The sequence below is a fragment of the Drosophila novamexicana genome, unplaced genomic scaffold (assembly GCF_003285875.2).
Source record: "Drosophila novamexicana strain 15010-1031.04,08,12 unplaced genomic scaffold, DnovRS2.1 tig00004554-arrow-pilon, whole genome shotgun sequence".
Lineage (NCBI taxonomy): Eukaryota > Metazoa > Arthropoda > Insecta > Diptera > Drosophilidae > Drosophila > Drosophila novamexicana.
This window is the reverse complement of record NW_020825051.1, coordinates 3,273,031-3,290,885: the sequence shown is the minus strand read 5'-3', so window position 1 is coordinate 3,290,885 and position 17,855 is coordinate 3,273,031. Positions and strand designations below refer to the sequence as shown.

Genomic DNA, 17,855 nt, shown 5'->3' with positions numbered 1-17,855 from the left:
CAAAACGCCAAACTTTATGAAAATCGGTTGAGTTTTGACCGAGTTATGGGAGTGGAAAATTTCGACCTATGTCTAAAAAGGATATTTGACGGTACCATTTCCACATGAATTTCGACCAAAAATAATGTTGCCGGATTTGGATGCCAAATTGAACTGCAGGTCAATTCATGAACAAAACGCCAAACTTTATAAAAATCAGATGAGATTTGACCGAGTTATGGGAGTGGGAAATTTCGACCTATGTCTAAAAAGGATATTTGACGGTACCATTTCCACATGAATTTCGACCAAAAATAATGTTGCCGGATTTGGATGCCAAATTGAACTGCAGGTCAATTCATGAACAAAACGCCAAACTTTATGAAAATCGGATGAGATTTGACCGAGTTATGGGAGTGGGAAATTTTGACCTATGTCTAAAAAGGATATTTGACAGTACCATTTCCACATGAATTTCGACCAAAAATAATGTTGCCGGGTTTGGATGCCAAATTGAACTGCAGGTCAATTCATGAACAAAACGACAAACTTTATGAAAATCGGATGAGATTTGACCGAGTTATGGGAGTGGGAAATTTCGACCTATGTCTAAAAAGGATATTTGGCGGTACCATTTCCACATGAATTTCGACCAAAAATAATGTTGCCGGATTTGGATGCCAAATTGAACTGCAGGTCAATTCATGAACAAAACGCCAAACTTTATGAAAATCGGTTGAGTTTTGACCGAGTTATGGGAGTGGAAAATTTCGACCTATGTCTAAAAAGGATATTTGACGGTACCATTTCCACATGAATTTCGACCAAAAATAATGTTGCCGGATTTGGATGCCAAATTGAACTGCAGGTCAATTCATGAACAAAACGCCAAACTTTATGAAAATCAGATGAGATTTGACCGAGTTATGGGAGTGGGAAATTTCGACCTATGTCTAAAAAGGATAATTGACGGTACCATTTCCACATGAATTTCGACCAAAAATAATGTTGCCGGATTTGGATGCCAAATTGAACTGCAGGTCAATTCATGAACAAAACGCCAAACTTTATGAAAATCGGATGAGATTTGACCGAGTTATGGGAGTGGGAAATTTCGACCTATGTCTAAAAAGGATATTTGACGGTACCATTTCCACATGAATTTCGACCAAAAATAATGTTGCCGGATTTGGATGCCAAATTGAACTGCAGGTCAATTCATGAACAAAACGCCAAACTTTATGAAAATCGGATGAGATTTGACCGAGTTATGGGAGTGGGAAATTTCGACCTATGTCTAAAAAGGATATTTGACGGTACCATTTCAACATGAATTTCGACCAAAAATAATGTTGCCGGATTTGGATGCCAAATTGAACTGCAGGTCAATTCATGAACAAAACGCCAAACTTTATGAAAATCGGTTGAGTTTTGACCGTGTTATGGGAGTGGAAAATTTCGACCTATGTCTAAAAAGGATATTTGACGGTACCATTTCCACATGAATTTCGACCAAAAATAATGTTGCCGGATTTGGATGCCAAATTGAACTGCAGGTCAATTCATGAACAAAACGCCAAACTTTATGAAAATCGGATGAGATTTGACCGAGTTATGGGAGTGGGAAATTTCGACCTATGTCTAAAAAGGATATTTGACGGTACCATTTCCACATGAATTTCGACCAAAAATAATGTTGCCGGATTTGGATGCCAAATTGAACTGCAGGTCAATTCATGAACAAAACGCCAAACTTTATGAAAATCGGATGAGATTTGACCGAGTTATGGGAGTGGGAAATTTCGACCTATGTCTAAAAAGGATATTTGACGGTACCATTTCCACATGAATTTCGACCAAAAATAATGTTGCCGGATTTGGATGCCAAATTGAACTGCAGGTCAATTCATGAACAAAACGACAAACTTTATGAAAATCGGATGAGATTTGACCGAGTTATGGGAGTGGGAAATTTCGACCTATGTCTAAAAAGGATATTTGACGGTACCATTTCCACATGAATTTCGACCAAAAATAATGTTGCCGGATTTGGATGCCAAATTGAACTGCAGGTCAATTCATGAACAAAACGCCAAACTTTATGAAAATCGGATGAGATTTGACCGAGTTATGGGAGTGGGAAATTTCGACCTATGTCTAAAAAGGATATTTGACAGTACCATTTCCACATGAATTTCGACCAAAAATAATGTTGCCGGGTTTGGATGCCAAATTGAACTGCAGGTCAATTCATGAACAAAACGCCAAACTTTATGAAAATCGGTTGAGTTTTGACCGAGTTATGGGAGTGGAAAATTTCGACCTATGTCTAAAAAGGATATTTGACGGTACCATTTCCACATGAATTTCGACCAAAAATAATGTTGCCGGATTTGGATGCCAAATTGAACTGCAGGTCAATTCATGAACAAAACGCCAAACTTTATGAAAATCAGATGAGATTTGACCGAGTTATGGGAGTGGGAAATTTCGACCTATGTCTAAAAAGGATAATTGACGGTACCATTTCCACATGAATTTCGACCAAAAATAATGTTGCCGGATTTGGATGCCAAATTGAACTGCAGGTCAATTCATGAACAAAACGCCAAACTTTATGAAAATCGGATGAGATTTGACCGAGTTATGGGAGTGGGAAATTTCGACCTATGTCTAAAAAGGATATTTGACGGTACCATTTCCACATGAATTTCGACCAAAAATAATGTTGCCGGATTTGGATGCCAAATTGAACTGCAGGTCAATTCATGAACAAAACGCCAAACTTTATGAAAATCGGATGAGATTTGACCGAGTTATGGGAGTGGGAAATTTCGACCTATGTCTAAAAAGGATATTTGACGGTACCATTTCCACATGAATTTCGACCAAAAATAATGTTGCCGGATTTGGATGCCAAATTGAACTGCAGGTCAATTCATGAACAAAACGCCAAACTTTATGAAAATCGGTTGAGTTTTGACCGTGTTATGGGAGTGGAAAATTTCGACCTATGTCTAAAAAGGATATTTGACGGTACCATTTCCACATGAATTTCGACCAAAAATAATGTTGCCGGATTTGGATGCCAAATTGAACTGCAGGTCAATTCATGAACAAAACGCCAAACTTTATGAAAATCGGATGAGATTTGACCGAGTTATGGGAGTGGGAAATTTCGACCTATGTCTAAAAAGGATATTTGACGGTACCATTTCCACATGAATTTCGACCAAAAATAATGTTGCCGGATTTGGATGCCAAATTGAACTGCAGGTCAATTCATGAACAAAACGACAGACTTTATGAAAATCGGATGAGATTTGACCGAGTTATGGGAGTGGGAAATTTCGACCTATGTCTAAAAAGGATATTTGACGGTACCATTTCCACATGAATTTCGACCAAAAATAATGTTGCCGGATTTGGATGCCAAATTGAACTGCAGGTCAATTCATGAACAAAACGCCAAACTTTATGAAAATCGGTTAAGTTTTGACCGAGTTATGGGAGTGGAAAATTTCGACCTATGTCTAAAAAGGATATTTGACGGTACCATTTCCACATGAATTTCGACCAAAAATAATGTTGCCGGATTTGGATGCCAAATTGAACTGCAGGTCAATTCATGAACAAAACGCCAAACTTTATGAAAATCGGATGAGATTTGACCGAGTTATGGGAGTGGGAAATTTCGACCTATGTCTAAAAAGGATATTTGACGGTACCATTTCCACATGAATTTCGACCAAAAATAATGTTGCCGGATTTGGATGCCAAATTGAACTGCAGGTCAATTCATGAACAAAACGACAAGCTTTATGAAAATCGGATGAGATTTGACCGAGTTATGGGAGTGGGAAATTTCGACCTATGTCTAAAAAGGATATTTGACGGTACCATTTCCACATGAATTTCGACCAAAAATAATGTTGCCGGATTTGGATGCCAAATTGAACTGCAGGTCAATTCATGAACAAAACGACAAACTTTATGAAAATCGGATGAGATTTGACCGAGTTATGGGAGTGGGAAATTTCGACCTATGTCTAAAAAGGATATTTGACGGTACCATTTCCACATGAATTTCGACCAAAAATAATGTTGCCGGATTTGGATGCCAAATTGAACTGCAGGTCAATTCATGAACAAAACGCCAAACTTTATGAAAATCGGATGAGATTTGACCGAGTTATGGGAGTGGGAAATTTTGAATTTGACATGCGATATTTTAGGGTGTCTTTTTCACATGCATACATACATACATACATACATGCAAGCCTGCATACATACATACATGCAAGCCTGCATACATACATACATGCTTACATACATGCTTACATGCAAGCCTGCATGTATACATACATACACATGCATATATACATACATACATGCAAACATACATGCATACATGCATACCTGCATACATACATGCATACATGCATACATACATGCATACATACATGCATACATGCGTACACATGCATATATAGAATGTATTTGTCGTGTATCTATATACGCAGTGAATGTCTTCGAGTTCGATTCATTGAGCATTGATCTAATAAGTAAGTATTTATTTTGAAAAATATGACGAAACGTTTTTGGTGACCTGTTTAGTATTATATATTAATCAATATTTTGAATAATATGTAACTAATAAGAACTTGTTAAAGCTGTTGCCCCACAACTACTTGGGATTAGCCTGACCCCAAATCGAATATATGTACATCTACAATATATATACCACTTATGCAATTTGCCGAACCCGTAAACGCGTCCCAGTAATTCGCCGCAGCATAAAAATATTGCGCATATTACACAGAGTTAAACATAAATCGCGCTCCACGCACGGCGACGCATACTAAGTACCCGTGGATACGTGCCCAGCCATAAGCTGGCCAAAATGCGGGCGCCTCACCACGTTACAGTTACAATGTCCGTGGAGCGTGGCCTTTATTGCTGGTCAATCGCTAAGCTAAACACCAAAGTAAATACCAAATAAATAAATATAATATCTCTCATATTTCAGTCGATCCGCAGTCCAATCCTCGCCCACAACTAATCAGGCCTCCTGCTGTTGTGGGGGCACTTGAGTTGCCTTCGGATCTTCAGCCCTTCGCGTGCTTACGATCTGCTCCGTGGTGGGCTCTTCTTTGCGCACGGGTCGACTGGTGTCCGTGTAGCGGTAGATGGAGAAGAATGTTTGTATGCGCTGTATTATGTTCTCCAGCAGGGGCGGAAACTTCTGCTCCACACCGTCGCCATAGATCCTGAAGTTGAGCTTGGACTGCTCCTCGCCGGGTTGCAGCTTGAGTGCTTGCAACACGCTGCGTAGTAGCAGCAAATTCTGCAGATTGCCGCCACTCTGATTGGCGGCATGTCGCAAGATCAACGTGCCATTCGGCTTCAGCTCCAGATAGCCAATCTCCTGCACTGCGTCCACGGGCTGCTCCAGCTGCGGCACAACTGCGGCCTGCAGCGCCGGCGAAAGCAGCAGCAGCAGCTTCAGCTGCAGCTCCAAGCGCATATTTGTTGTTTGTTATTTTGTTTTTTTTTTTTTTTTGGTTGATTTTCTTTTGGGAAACTTAACTGGGGACAGCTCCGAACGGGCAGTCGCTTGGTATTGCACTGGTTTTGGCCGCGCTTTGTCTCTCGCACTTATTTCAACTGCTGCGTTTGCTTGTTTTTTTTTTCTTTCTTCGAGCCCTGTGTGTAATTGAGTGTTGTTTGCTTTGGAGCCATTTGTGGTGTGCGTGTGTTTACCTGGCGGGCACCTGGCCAACTTGGCTCACGGTGCTCGCCCAGCTCTCGGCGCTCTCAGTGCGCTTGGCAATTGGCTTAGTGTTTGAGTTAGTTGTTTGCATTTAAGTTTTGAGCAATTTGTTAATTTCCTATGTTATACATTTGGCAGCTGCCAAAAGAAATTCAAATATAACTCGGGCCCAACTTGTGTTCGAGCAGTGAAAGTGGCAGAGTTCAAGTTGTTCGATTGGTTCTAAATATTTAGTTGTATTTAAGTTTAGTCAGGCAACGCAGCTCGTCATTTGTCACAAGCAATTCGAAATAATAACAAAATATTTAAATAACAGCGACAGTTGCAAAAACCGGCTTTTGAAAATTAGGTCTGCGTTTTTATTTAGACTTTTGCATCATCGGCAACAACAAAACAAACAAACATATTTACAGCATTTTTCAAGAATATATCGTATAAGAAATGATTCAAACAATTGCGACTCTAGTCCCATTATTCTTTATGCGTGCTTATATATATATGCATATATTTATTTGTTTATACTCAACGTCAATTCCAGACACTGCAAGAATCTCGAAGATTGAATAACTAAATAACATAAATAAATTTTAAGCGTCGGAAAGCCCTACTTGTTATGTTGTTGCTAAGAACAAGCAAAAAAAAAAGTGTGTTAACCTGTTGGTGAATCATAAAATATTTAGAACCCATTTATTTTTGCTATTCTTTTCAATTCGGCGAACGCCTAAGCCAGAAAGACGCCATTTGCGTCTGTGAAAAAACCAAGTTGTGGCTAAAAATACGAATTTAATATTATTATTAATGGTCAATAGTGTGTGCATAGAAAAACGACTATTTGTTTGGGCTAAACTGCGACTGGGCCTCTTGATGAGTTGGCAATTCAAATTTGTTTTAACGGTCAACTTGAAATGCTTGTAACAGTCGCAAGGTCTCGATGCGCCGATCAAGGCGTGCAGCTTACCTATTACTTAAATAGCAATATCATTTTGTAATTTTTGTAATTGAGAAACTGCGCAGTTAAATGCTGAGCCCTTACACGATCTACAAATCCCAAAAAAAAAACACACACACACAAAACAAATACAAAAAGTAAAAATTCAATCTATACAAAAGACTTAGGCAACAAACTTGCGGAATTGTAGCCAACTAGTTCTCATTGCTCGAAGTACCCACTCGAACTGACACTTGATAGCGCACATGGAGATATGATTACCCATCCATCTAATTATGCATATATCAGCAGACAAGTCAAGTGCCTGAACAGAAAGCTTCCGCTGAGCGGCTTCTCTACAGGAAACCCGAACCCAACGCTGAAGCGGTACATTTTGCATTAATTAGAAGTAAAAATTGATGGAAGTGCTCAAAAAATGTTTAATACTAAATAAATCATTGCTCGACGGCAGCAAAAAAACAAAATCTCTAAAATGCTCGACCACGTGCTACCCAATTCCCATGAGAGCTGCTTAAAGCTGGATCATAATAAATATATGGCATATCTTACATATTTCATAGAGAACTGAACAGGTTTCGACGGTTGTCAAAAACTCAACCAGTTGCTTAGATTAAATCTTAAATATATATAATAATATTCATGCGATTTAAAAAGTTATTAAACGTTTACATTAAAGTTCGAATCTCAACCTTCGCTGCGCTGGAAAGTTTTTTGCCTAAGCCCATAAAGTTATTAACCCTAAAAGTACTTTATTTATGCGTGCCTTACTTTATCTTGATAAAAGCTTTAATATCAGATACCTATAAAATTCTCTATATCTTATGGGGGTCGCTTGTCTAAAGAACTTGCGGACCCAATGGAACTCTTCCTAAATCTTGTATTCATTATTTTTATAGGTGTAGGATAAAGTTACAAGCTATCCATCTAGATTTTTATATAGGCTTCTTTCAGCCTGGTATTCGAGTCTAAGTTCTTCTGTTCTCTACATGCTTAAGTTTCTTAGTCAACCCATCGACCGAGGACATTTTTGCGGTCAGTAAAACGTTTACGTATGCGACAGAAAGAAGAATTGCAAAAATTGAAACGGACATCAGGAAGCGACTTACCAGAGTTTAGTCACAGCACGCACTGACAGTAAAAACAGTTCCTGCTACCCTTTTGCACAATTTTTTACAGGGTATTACAAAGATCTATGATATAACTTGACAGCGGACGAGCTCACCAAAATGCCACTTAAACTGCGACAGACACTTGCGGGTGCGCTTACAGCCAGCGAATTATTCTACAAAAAATAAAAAGGTAAAATAAATATTATTATTAAATAACTAATTGAGCATAGGAGTGCTCACATACATAGAATTAATGATGCGGCCAGCAGCTACGCGTGAGAAGTGTGAATTTGAGCGGCGTTCAAATTGTTGTTTAGCTCATGATATTGTTGCTGTTATTGTTGTTGCTGTTGTTGTTGTTGGGATGCTGCTGAGTAAAAAACCGGACAGCAACACCGCACATCTTCATTCAAAGCTCAGCTGCTAATTTTATGCAAAAAAAAAACACACACAACTGAAAAACAAACTGCGAAGCAAAGTTAGTATAAAAGCGTTGCCCTAAGTTATTTAGTTATTAGTAGATCGCCAACATCAGCATCAGCAGCAGCAGAACAGTGTTCATTATACGATAAAGCTATATACTATATAGACACCGAGTGATAATCAAGTTTCGTAATGAAGTGCTTCATTTTAGCCGCCTTTTTGCTGGTTAGTAGCCAAAAAATATTGTGTCCGTTGTTCGTGTTGTTGTTGTTCTTGTTTTTTATGCATATTAATTGGCAACAATTTATGTCATTAGAATAATGATTGGACATCTATAGATCTATACAGTTAGAAATCCGGGTTGTAAAAATGTCAAGTGTGACGGGCAAGTGCAAATATGAATACTGCCGACTATTTGCCTTATAGATTTGCAAATTTGTTACACGAATCGAGGAAGTCGCCCCAATGACATCATCACCAATCAGCTCCATGCTCATCTTCATCAGCGTCATCATTCGCAGCCAGACTAAAGTTCAGCCAAAGCTGTGAAGCGTGGCACAATTGATAGCCAAAAAACCTGTCCATAACTAATCCATGCGCTCTTATGTATATTCCTCTTTTTACAGGCCAGCTGCGCCAGCGCCGAGAACATATTTAAGATCAACATCACGCCAGAGGAGGCACAACAGTATTTGAACAGTGCGCAGCTGCGCGGCGTCAATGAGATCGAGTATGCGCCCAAGACGGGCGAGAATCCACTGCCGGAGGCGCGCAATGAACGTGGCGAGTTTGTGTACATGGGACGTGTGATAGATCATCCCGAGGACTTTGTGGAGGAGCACTATGATGCGCATCAGTATCATGGCCAGGACGGTCTGGGCCAGTACGTGTACGGCTACAAGGACTGGAATCAGGGCAAGAACGAGAAGCGCGACGATGCCGGCACTGTCACCGGCTCCTACAAGTATGTGCAGCCACATGGTCGCGACTTCGTCGCCACCTACTATGCGGACAGAAGTGGCTTCCATGTGGAGGACAATCGTCCCGCGCATCTGAAACAGCCAGCCACTAAGACGCCCGCGGTGCTGAAGGCCGAGGAGGAACACTTCAAGCTGTGGGGTGAGCTGGCCGCCGCCGCCGGACACAATCCCGATCCCTATGCAGCCGAGTACCAGCAGGGCGAGGGCGCCTATCAGCCCAGCGAGGCCGAGACCAGGGAGTATGTGCACGAGGAGAAGCCATATGTGCCCGGACCCGAAGAGACGGGTGAGCCGAAGGGCTTCTTCTATGCCTTCGACTATAACGTGCCGCTGCTGCGCAACAAGGCGGAACGCGAGGAGCTGGAACGCCTGCGCGCCGTCAACAACAAGGACGAATAGAGTCCTTGCTGTGCTCGATATTAGCCTACGTACATAGAAATATCTTAACTCTAAATATTTATTCGATGATATTAAATAAATGAATCAGCAGCTATTACATTTCTCAAATACGATCTTTTTATTGTTACATATATATATAAAATGTGGTTTGGTTTCCTTCTTGTTTTTTTTTTTTTGTTTTGTTTTCTTTCTGATTTTGTTTTTGTTGTTGTTTAACCCGTCCACTTGTATAATTGTATTTGTTGTTAATCTTAACACGTTAGTTGTTTGTTGTTCTCTCTTGTTGTTATATGTTTTTTGTTGCATTACATTTACATTTTGTTTTTGTTTTTATTTTGTTTTTTCTTTTTGCCGTTTTTTTTTCGCGTAAAATTATTGCTTTCGCTTTGCTCTTCAGTTGCACGAATTGAACTTAAATTAAGTATTATTCGACTTTTTAAACATAATGTGTTGGGAGTTTTTTTTACTTAATTCAAGGTATTTTCTTGCTGTTGTTGCTGTCGTGCGCCTATTTCAACTTTGTTTGTTTGTTTTGCATTTACAACCAGTTAAAACTAACATTTACGTTAATTAAATAATTAATCAATTAATGCTTTAGGTTTGTGTTAATTTCCATTTCAACTCACAAACATATTTGTAATTCAATTAATTAAAATGTATTTTTTGATTTTAAAATTTATCTTTAGCCTGCGTTTTTAATCGTTTCTTTTATTCAAATGCCATATTTTTATGGCACTGGAGAGGCTGACGAGGAATATCTCGTAAGGAAAACATAAATTGAGTCTGAGAATACTTTGTTGCATGCTTTTGGGTGCTGCCTAAAATACTTAAAAATTATACCCTTGCAGAAAAGATGCAATTTTTTAAAAATATATATCTAATTAGGAGTTAATACAGATGCTACTCTTTATGTATGCAGGCAGTTTTGAAGTCAGGATCAGTCAGAACTGAGTCCTGTAGCTGCCACATGTAAAAGGGTTCAAGTTATTTAAAGAGATTACTAGAAGTTTCTGGAAGGGTATTCAATCTTCGGCATGCCAAAGTTAAGGTTTTTTTTATTTTGGGTTTTCTTTTTATTACTTGCACAAAGACAAACAAAAAAATTGTGTATACTAAATGCTTTAAAATGTTGAAAATAGTTTTCGATGTTAAAAACAAAAATTTGATTTTCAAATGAATCACAATTGAATTTCGTTTAAATGAAAAGCAAACATCATAAATGCACATACACATATGTATTTGCATATATATGTTACATATGTATGCGATCTATATATGGCAGCTTTGTTCAGTCCAATATTGAGTTATGTTTTTTTGTTGCACTTGTTGCAGTTGCATATTATGTTAAGTTCTTTCTAATCAGTTAATGTGAATGATTCTATCGAAATTGTCGGCATATTCGTAAATGGTTGCGTTTTGAAGTTGATCTTTGACTCGTTTACTGGGAACGACGTGTGAATAAGTTATAAAACAAAACAAAATAAATGTAAATAAACAATACAATAACTAATAGAATATTTATGCTCTTTGAGAATATATAGCCAGTTAGCACGCATACGATTCGAGTGCATATCATAGGAGCTCTATTATCATATGTTATGATAAGCTAAGTACTTGTTCAGGTCATTGTTTTTGCATTACTCAAGTAATTTGGAACTGTTCTTTAATAACTAAAGTTATTGTTGTTGGGAAATGAAAGCATAAAATATAGATTGAGCATAAAAATAAAAATAAACAAAAAATAGCGTCTCATAGTTATGCCAATTATCATTGGCACAGAAGGTACTTTTTAGAGCCTGCGTCGTCCACTCGAGTTCAACTTCAAAAACGTGGAGATCATTTTGAGCGTGATACAGGAAAAATTCGTAATACTTGTTCTTCTTTTCTTTTTGTTGCTTTAGCGATGTGGGTTATATGTCTGACATTCAATACGTTAGCTGATGTGACTAAGTGTAGTGTATACGAGCTAGTCTAGTTAGCAGATGGGGGCAGGGGGGGGGAGGGGGTTAGAGTGCAGTGTTCAGTGCAGAGTTCAATGTGGTCTGATGACAATTTGGCGCATGAGTTTCTTGACGATTGACCTATTTTAAGATTTGTTTGTTTTCAACTTTCTCTCATTTTTTTTTGTCTCTCTCTTTTTTTGGATTTGTATATAAGGCAAACTGTATGCGAAACATACAAATATTGAACTATATAAATACTTGATTTTTTTTTATTTTTTGTTCTAAATTTACGTATGCCGGGGAAGAATTCTGGAAAAACTATTGACGACAATACCCAGACAATTGGGCATTGTACGCAGTATACACTGTATTGTATATGTATATGTATATGTACTTGTATATGTATGCATGTATGTAAGTATGAATGGGTACATGGCACAAGGTTTTTTCTTTTGTCCTTTCAGATATTATTACTTTCGAGAGTCTGTCGATTTGCGTTCAAAAATTGACTGATACAACTGTATATATTGTATATATATGTACTTGTATATATATTAGATTTTTATACATATATATATATATGTAAATCTTGTATATGCTAAACGTCCACGACTCTATGTATATGCCTAGGTGCTAGTGAAGTGATAGTTTTGGGTAGTTTTCTCTGCCTACTCGTTACTCTCTTACATTCTTGCCTGTTATACTTAACTCTTCCGTTATTCTCTACTCTCCCTACTTACCAAAGTTGTTGTTGTTGTTATCATTGTTATCATTTATACTCAACTACTTGGCGACGGCGGCTGCTGCCGATGTTGCACTGGGCGCCACTTTGAGCTTGATAAACATGTTGTTGTCGTTGTTGCTGCTATTCAGATCGAGCTTTTGCACCTCGCACTCGAGATTGTTGATGCAATTCTTCTCGTACTGTGAGGTGCCATTATCAGAGCTGATGGCCGTTTTGTCACTGGGCGTTTGCTCGCTGGGCGCCACTTTCTTTTCCTTGCTCTTCTTGAGCGCATTGAGCAGCGTCTTCTCTTTGCTCTTGCTCTCCTTATGATTGCCGTCCTTGTCCTTGTGTTTGTTGTTCTTGAAACGCGGGAAAATGCAACCGTTGGGCAAGAAGCCGCCTAGCTTCTCCTTCTTGACCGGCGCTGGTGGGGCGGGCGTTGCTGCGGCTGCAGGGGGTGTGGGTGTGGGCTGAGCAGAAGCGACTGGCGTTGGCGCTGCACCTGTATTTGTGGGCGTACTTGTGCCGTTGCTGGCAGTGGAAGCAGCTGATTTGTTCTCTGACTCTTGTGTGGGTTGCTCTGGCGTTGATAGATTCTCCACAGCAGGCGGCGAGCCGCTGATGCCATTAATAACGCCACCCGCATCCGTTTGATCGGTGCAGGCTTCGCCGGGCGCTGTCTCATTGCCACTCAGTTGTTCTGGCTGATGCTGCTCCTCCAGCTGCTCACTGGCCACCTTGTTATCCAGCTGCTGAGCAAATACGGCTAAGGTTATGCCATTGCCATGATCCGCCGCCATGAGATCGGCATTGTATGCTGGCGGCAAGCCGATCTCAGCAGCATTCGACTGTGCTGAGCTGCCGGCACGCGCGGCATCCGGCGACTTGGGAAACATTTGCTGTGTGGTGATATTCTGATAGTGCTGCTGTTGGCGCTGCTGCAGCATTTGCTCCTCGCGCTCACGATCTCGCTGCGCCTGCACAGCATTCCAGACGTCTTTAAGCTCGCCCGAAATGTCACGATCCTTGAGTATGACGGCGTTTCTGTAAAAGAAGCAGATTGTTTGAATATTGAAATGGAAAGCCGCAGAGGCGCTACGCACCTGACTAGTTTCACGCCGGGATTCATAGCCTCCACAAAGTCGCACATTAGCTCCACCATAGCGCGCCGTTCTTCCGGATCCTTGCTATGGCGACCAGAATCTTTGAGCACCTCTGGATTGGCCATAACAGCGAAGACAATGGGTGGACTGCGCGGACTGCCAGGCGGCACCTGTGAAAAACCCATTAAAATAGGTTGACCGCATAATAATGAATAATGGTTACTTACGCGCATGCCTCCATACAAAGGTATGGGATCACTGGGCTCTTGTGGTATGACAATACGTGTCCAGCTGAGCACATTTATGAATAACTCCTCGCCGGTTTCTGTTGTAGTGCGTATGCACATGTGTGGTTGTGGCGGGTTCTTAAAGTGGCGGTAGGCGCGCGAGTGTCGATAGCTGTGGGGTGGTGGAGAGGATTGCATCATGGTCAGTCCAAGGCCCAAGTCGCCCTGTTGATCTAGTTGTTGTTGTTGTTGTTGCTGTTGTTGCTGTTGTTGCTGTTGTTGCTGTTGTTGTTGATGTTGCTGATGTTGTTGCTGATGTTGTTGCTGGTGCATTTGTGCATGCTGCTGCATATTATTAAGCTGCAGATGTTGCTCCACATTAATGTTGTAGCTGTTGCTTGATGTCATAGTCTCAATGGTTTCGTCTAGCTCCGCGCCATACGGATTGGCTTCAGCATCGTTGGCAGTGCTGATGTTGTTGCTCGTGTGTTCGTTTTGTTGTTGTTGTTGTTGTTGGGTTTGTTGTTGTTGCGGGTGCTGCTCCTGTGCGGAGCTTTCAGCCTCCAGCTCCGCTGCCGACATTTTTGCTTGTTATTGGTGTTGTTGTTATTTATTGTTGTCGTTATTTGCTGTTTGTTAGCTTTTAGCAGTCTTTTGTTTCGTCCTCCCCTTGCTGCTGTTCGCTGCGGTCGCCTATTGCCCCGCTTCGGTGACGTTTTTCTTGCTCTTCTCTTCTCTTTGTTCCTATATTGTGTGCACTCACACTAACATTCGCCCATTCTCGCTCTCTGCCGCTGCTGTCTTAAAGCATTACGATGCCTGGAGTCCTGTTTACAGCTTAACTTTTGACCTTTTGCCGTTATTAATGTGTGTGCATATTACGCGTCGCCTTCTTTGACATTTAACATGCATATATATAAATATACATTTATATATTGTCTACAAATACAAGTCCTATCGTGCACGCACTAACACACACACACACACGACAGGCACAGGCAGCACTGGCACAGACACTCAAACACCCTTCAGTGCGCACCCCGCACTAGCACACGTACAAGTGGGAGGAGTTGGTCGTTGTCTGCGAAAGAGTAGGGGCAGCATGTAATAAAAAGAAAACATGAAAATGAAAAAGTTCAAAGCGAGCGCATCTGTGTGTTGCGTTTTCAATGTTGCACTTACACATTTCACGCGTTTTCATTTATAATAATGGTTTTCCAGTTTCATTGCACAATACACATACAAAACACAATGTACATACACATACACAAACTAAAACTGCGTTTCTGCTTCACATAATTTTTTTTCAACGACTGCTGCTGCTGCTGCTGCCTACTGACTGCACTTACAAAACAATGCACCGATAGACGGCCGCGCACTGCGCTGATTTTTATATTTAGCTTTTTAGCAGCTTTTCATTGCGGCACACAGAAAACAGCCGAATTTTCCGACGACTTCCCAACATAAACAAAAAACTAATGTAAATGTGTTCAGAGTGACCAGTCGGCCGAAATGTGATGTTCGGTGCTGCCAGATGGTTGAAAAATAGGCCATTCGCTATCCGCCAATGTGCACACATCGCCGGCCCACATTACAGTGTGTACACGTGTTTTGTGTATTCTGCATTCTCCGCCGGCGTGAATTTTTTGCAATCGAAAAGCAGAGTTTAAAAGTAAGAAATAATCTACATACACTGCATATTATTAATAAAGAAACGAACTGATTGAAAAAGTATTCAAAGTGCGTGAGTGTGAAAATCAATTTTAGCGTATCCAATTGGAATTTGGCGCCGAAATTGTAGATTTTTCATTGCCATTGCGGCGTTGTGTGTATAACAAGATGGCGTCCTCGCAAGTCTCAAACAAATCGGGCTCCGGCTGGCCGCGGCGCGGCAGCCAAGGCCAGGCTGACGCCAGCATCAGTAATAATGGCACACAAAAATATGCGCCCAATCAAGCATTGACCATAAACCGCACAATCAATCTGTAAGTAATTTCTGTACAATATAATGGGAAACTTCAAACACATTTATTTACCTCTGCTACGTCAGCTACCCACTAACCAACTACACATTCGGCACCAAGGAGCCGCTGTTTGAGAAGGATCCTTCAGTGCCGTCACGCTTTCAGCGTATGCGCGAGGAGTTCGATCGGATTGGCATGCGTCGCTCTGTGGAGGGCGTACTGCTTGTGCATGAGCATGGATTACCGCATGTGCTGCTGCTTCAACTTGGCACCACATTTTTTAAGCTGCCAGGCGGGGAGCTGAACGCGGGCGAGGATGAAGTAGAAGGTCTCAAGCGTCTACTCTCTGAGGTGAGTCCAAGTGACGCATACGACATTAAGATCTCAGTGTAATGCAATGTGTTTGGTTTGTAGACGCTGGGCCGTCAGGATGGCGTTAAACAGGATTGGATTGTCGAGGACACCATTGGCAATTGGTGGCGCCCGAATTTCGAACCACCACAATATCCATACATTCCACCGCACATAACCAAACCAAAGGAGCACAAACGTCTGTTTTTGGTGCAATTGCATGAAAAGGGTAAATATCCAATGCGCTAGCCAAAAGTGTTGTCCAGAGCGTAGGTATTATAATGACGGCCAAAAAAAAAAAGTACATTTCTAAATACTTTTATAAACATATAACCTTGTAAAGTTATTGCCAAACCGATACGCTAACAAACCTCATGTCATATCTTTTCAATGCTGTTTAGATACGGACAGGAACGCCAGTTACGATGTACCCTGAGCTGTTCCAATAGCGCCGTGTTGTGTTGTGTAATCTCACGCATCTGGCATCTGCCCAACCAAGCATAGAGCTCTTCCTCAACGCTCTACTCAAGAGTGCAAACAAACTGAACAAACAGAAATGAAAAGAATCAGAAACAGATCGCATAATGGCCCCGAGGCGCATACAATTTTAATTAGTTTGTCGATTCTAGTTCAATTTTTTGTACAAAACTTACTTCAAATTGTATTTGTTGCTCTCAGAGTTGTTGGCATATTTTGCGCATATCCCGAAATTCTTTGATTGTTCTTGTTGTATTAATTTTGTAAATATGTCGACACTTCTGTAACCCAGAGAGCGCAATCCTACACACGATACTCATTTTTTCTTTGTTATGTGTTGAGCCTTTATTAATCGGGCAGGCAGGTAAACAACAGTTGAAAGTGCATTGTAAAAGTTGCCGGTTGTCGTCTGTTAATGCGGACAAATCTCGCGTGTTGTGCTGATTTGCGTGCATATGGCAAATGCAACTGGATTAGGCAGGCAGTCGCAGTCGCTTCTTAAATAATTTAAGCACTCGTTTATGTAACAACAATTATAACTCTGTGTTTAGTACTTCCTTGACATCATCCATTGTGCAACACTCGCGTTCACACGCACAATGTATAATGAATGTTGCTCTTAATGGTAATCGAAATTATGTTCTTATCACAATAATTAGTAGACTTTGTTTGATGCCCAAAATTGACGGCTTTTTTGAAGTCGTATCCGAATTGATTTGAATTTTGCGCATCAAGAACAGAATCTATTAATTTAGTTTAACGAAGTATCAACAACTGTGAATGTAAAACAACAAACAAGAAAACAACCATAATACAAACTTTTATATATCATACGTAATTACGGCAGCGAATCTTTCTTATGTAAATTGTTTTGTATAACCGATTGTAATTATCTAGTTATTGCAATAATCATGTGATTACCATAACCCCTTATTATATCTAATGCTCTCTGCTACATACATAAATTCTGTCTCTATCGTTTTCTGTAATCTAGCACTATTTGCTGTGCCCAAAAATTATAAACTTGTTGCTGCCCCCCTATTCGAGCTGTACGACAATTCACAAGGCTATGGACCCATTATATCATCGCTGCCGCAGGCGTTGTGCAGGTAAGCGACCAGATCCTATTTAGATCCTTTGATTTTCCTTGCTAACTTTCACATTCATTACAGATTCAACTTTATCTATATGTAAGGCAAAGGCGCAGATTTAACGTCGCTGTCCCCCACTTTCCCCCTAGATAGGCTGCATCACCAACGATAGCTCTACTTTATAATTTACAGCACCTCAGCTGGGCGCGTCGCATGTAGATGATTTCCATTTCATTTGTATATGTGTGTGTGTGTTACGTACATATTTGTATGGCAAATTAAATGGAAAAAGACCAAGCGGCATGTGCTTGGCATATATAAATAGAATCGAAAGTTTACTTTATTTTGGACTATTATTGC

The 17,855-nt window shown here is 40.4% G+C and overlaps 4 protein-coding genes across 5 annotated transcripts; 2 read left to right on the top strand and 2 right to left on the bottom strand.

The window, feature by feature from the left end:
* Positions 1–4,809: 4,809 nt before the first annotated feature.
* On the bottom strand, positions 4,810–5,905 carry LOC115769702. The gene has a single exon (XM_030714629.1). The coding sequence runs from the start codon at positions 5,504–5,506 to the stop codon at positions 5,042–5,044; it is 465 nt and encodes a 154-aa protein (XP_030570489.1). The 5' UTR covers positions 5,507–5,905; the 3' UTR covers positions 4,810–5,041.
* A 2,435-nt stretch (positions 5,906–8,340) lies between these two features.
* Positions 8,341–9,707, top strand: LOC115769569. Its single transcript, XM_030714425.1, has 2 exons — positions 8,341–8,458; positions 8,860–9,707. Exons 1-2 carry the CDS (start codon positions 8,426–8,428, stop codon positions 9,610–9,612), a joined length of 786 nt encoding a protein of 261 aa, XP_030570285.1. The 5' UTR covers positions 8,341–8,425; the 3' UTR covers positions 9,613–9,707.
* Positions 9,708–10,737: 1,030 nt separating this feature from the next.
* LOC115769604 (alpha-protein kinase 1) lies at positions 10,738–15,076 on the bottom strand. Its single transcript, XM_030714495.1, has 4 exons — positions 14,795–15,076; positions 13,613–14,693; positions 13,386–13,555; positions 10,738–13,326 (listed from the first exon to the last, which is right to left on the bottom strand). The coding sequence occupies exons 2-4, from the start codon at positions 14,192–14,194 to the stop codon at positions 12,339–12,341; spliced, it is 1,740 nt and encodes a 579-aa protein (XP_030570355.1). The 5' UTR covers positions 14,195–14,693; positions 14,795–15,076; the 3' UTR covers positions 10,738–12,338.
* Positions 15,077–15,210: 134 nt separating this feature from the next.
* On the top strand, positions 15,211–17,819 carry LOC115769612 (cleavage and polyadenylation specificity factor subunit 5). 2 transcript variants are annotated; one of them, XM_030714509.1, is made up of 6 exons: positions 15,211–15,284; positions 15,354–15,597; positions 15,663–15,927; positions 15,991–16,156; positions 17,399–17,513; positions 17,577–17,819. In XM_030714509.1, exons 2-6 carry the CDS (start codon positions 15,452–15,454, stop codon positions 17,596–17,598), a joined length of 714 nt encoding a protein of 237 aa, XP_030570369.1. In that variant the 5' UTR covers positions 15,211–15,284; positions 15,354–15,451; the 3' UTR covers positions 17,599–17,819. The 2 variants fall into 2 exon arrangements, with proteins under 2 accessions (XP_030570369.1, XP_030570370.1); XM_030714510.1 differs by lacking the exon at positions 17,577–17,819 and having other exon boundaries at positions 15,238–15,597; positions 16,329–17,478.
* Positions 17,820–17,855: the final 36 nt, after the last annotated feature.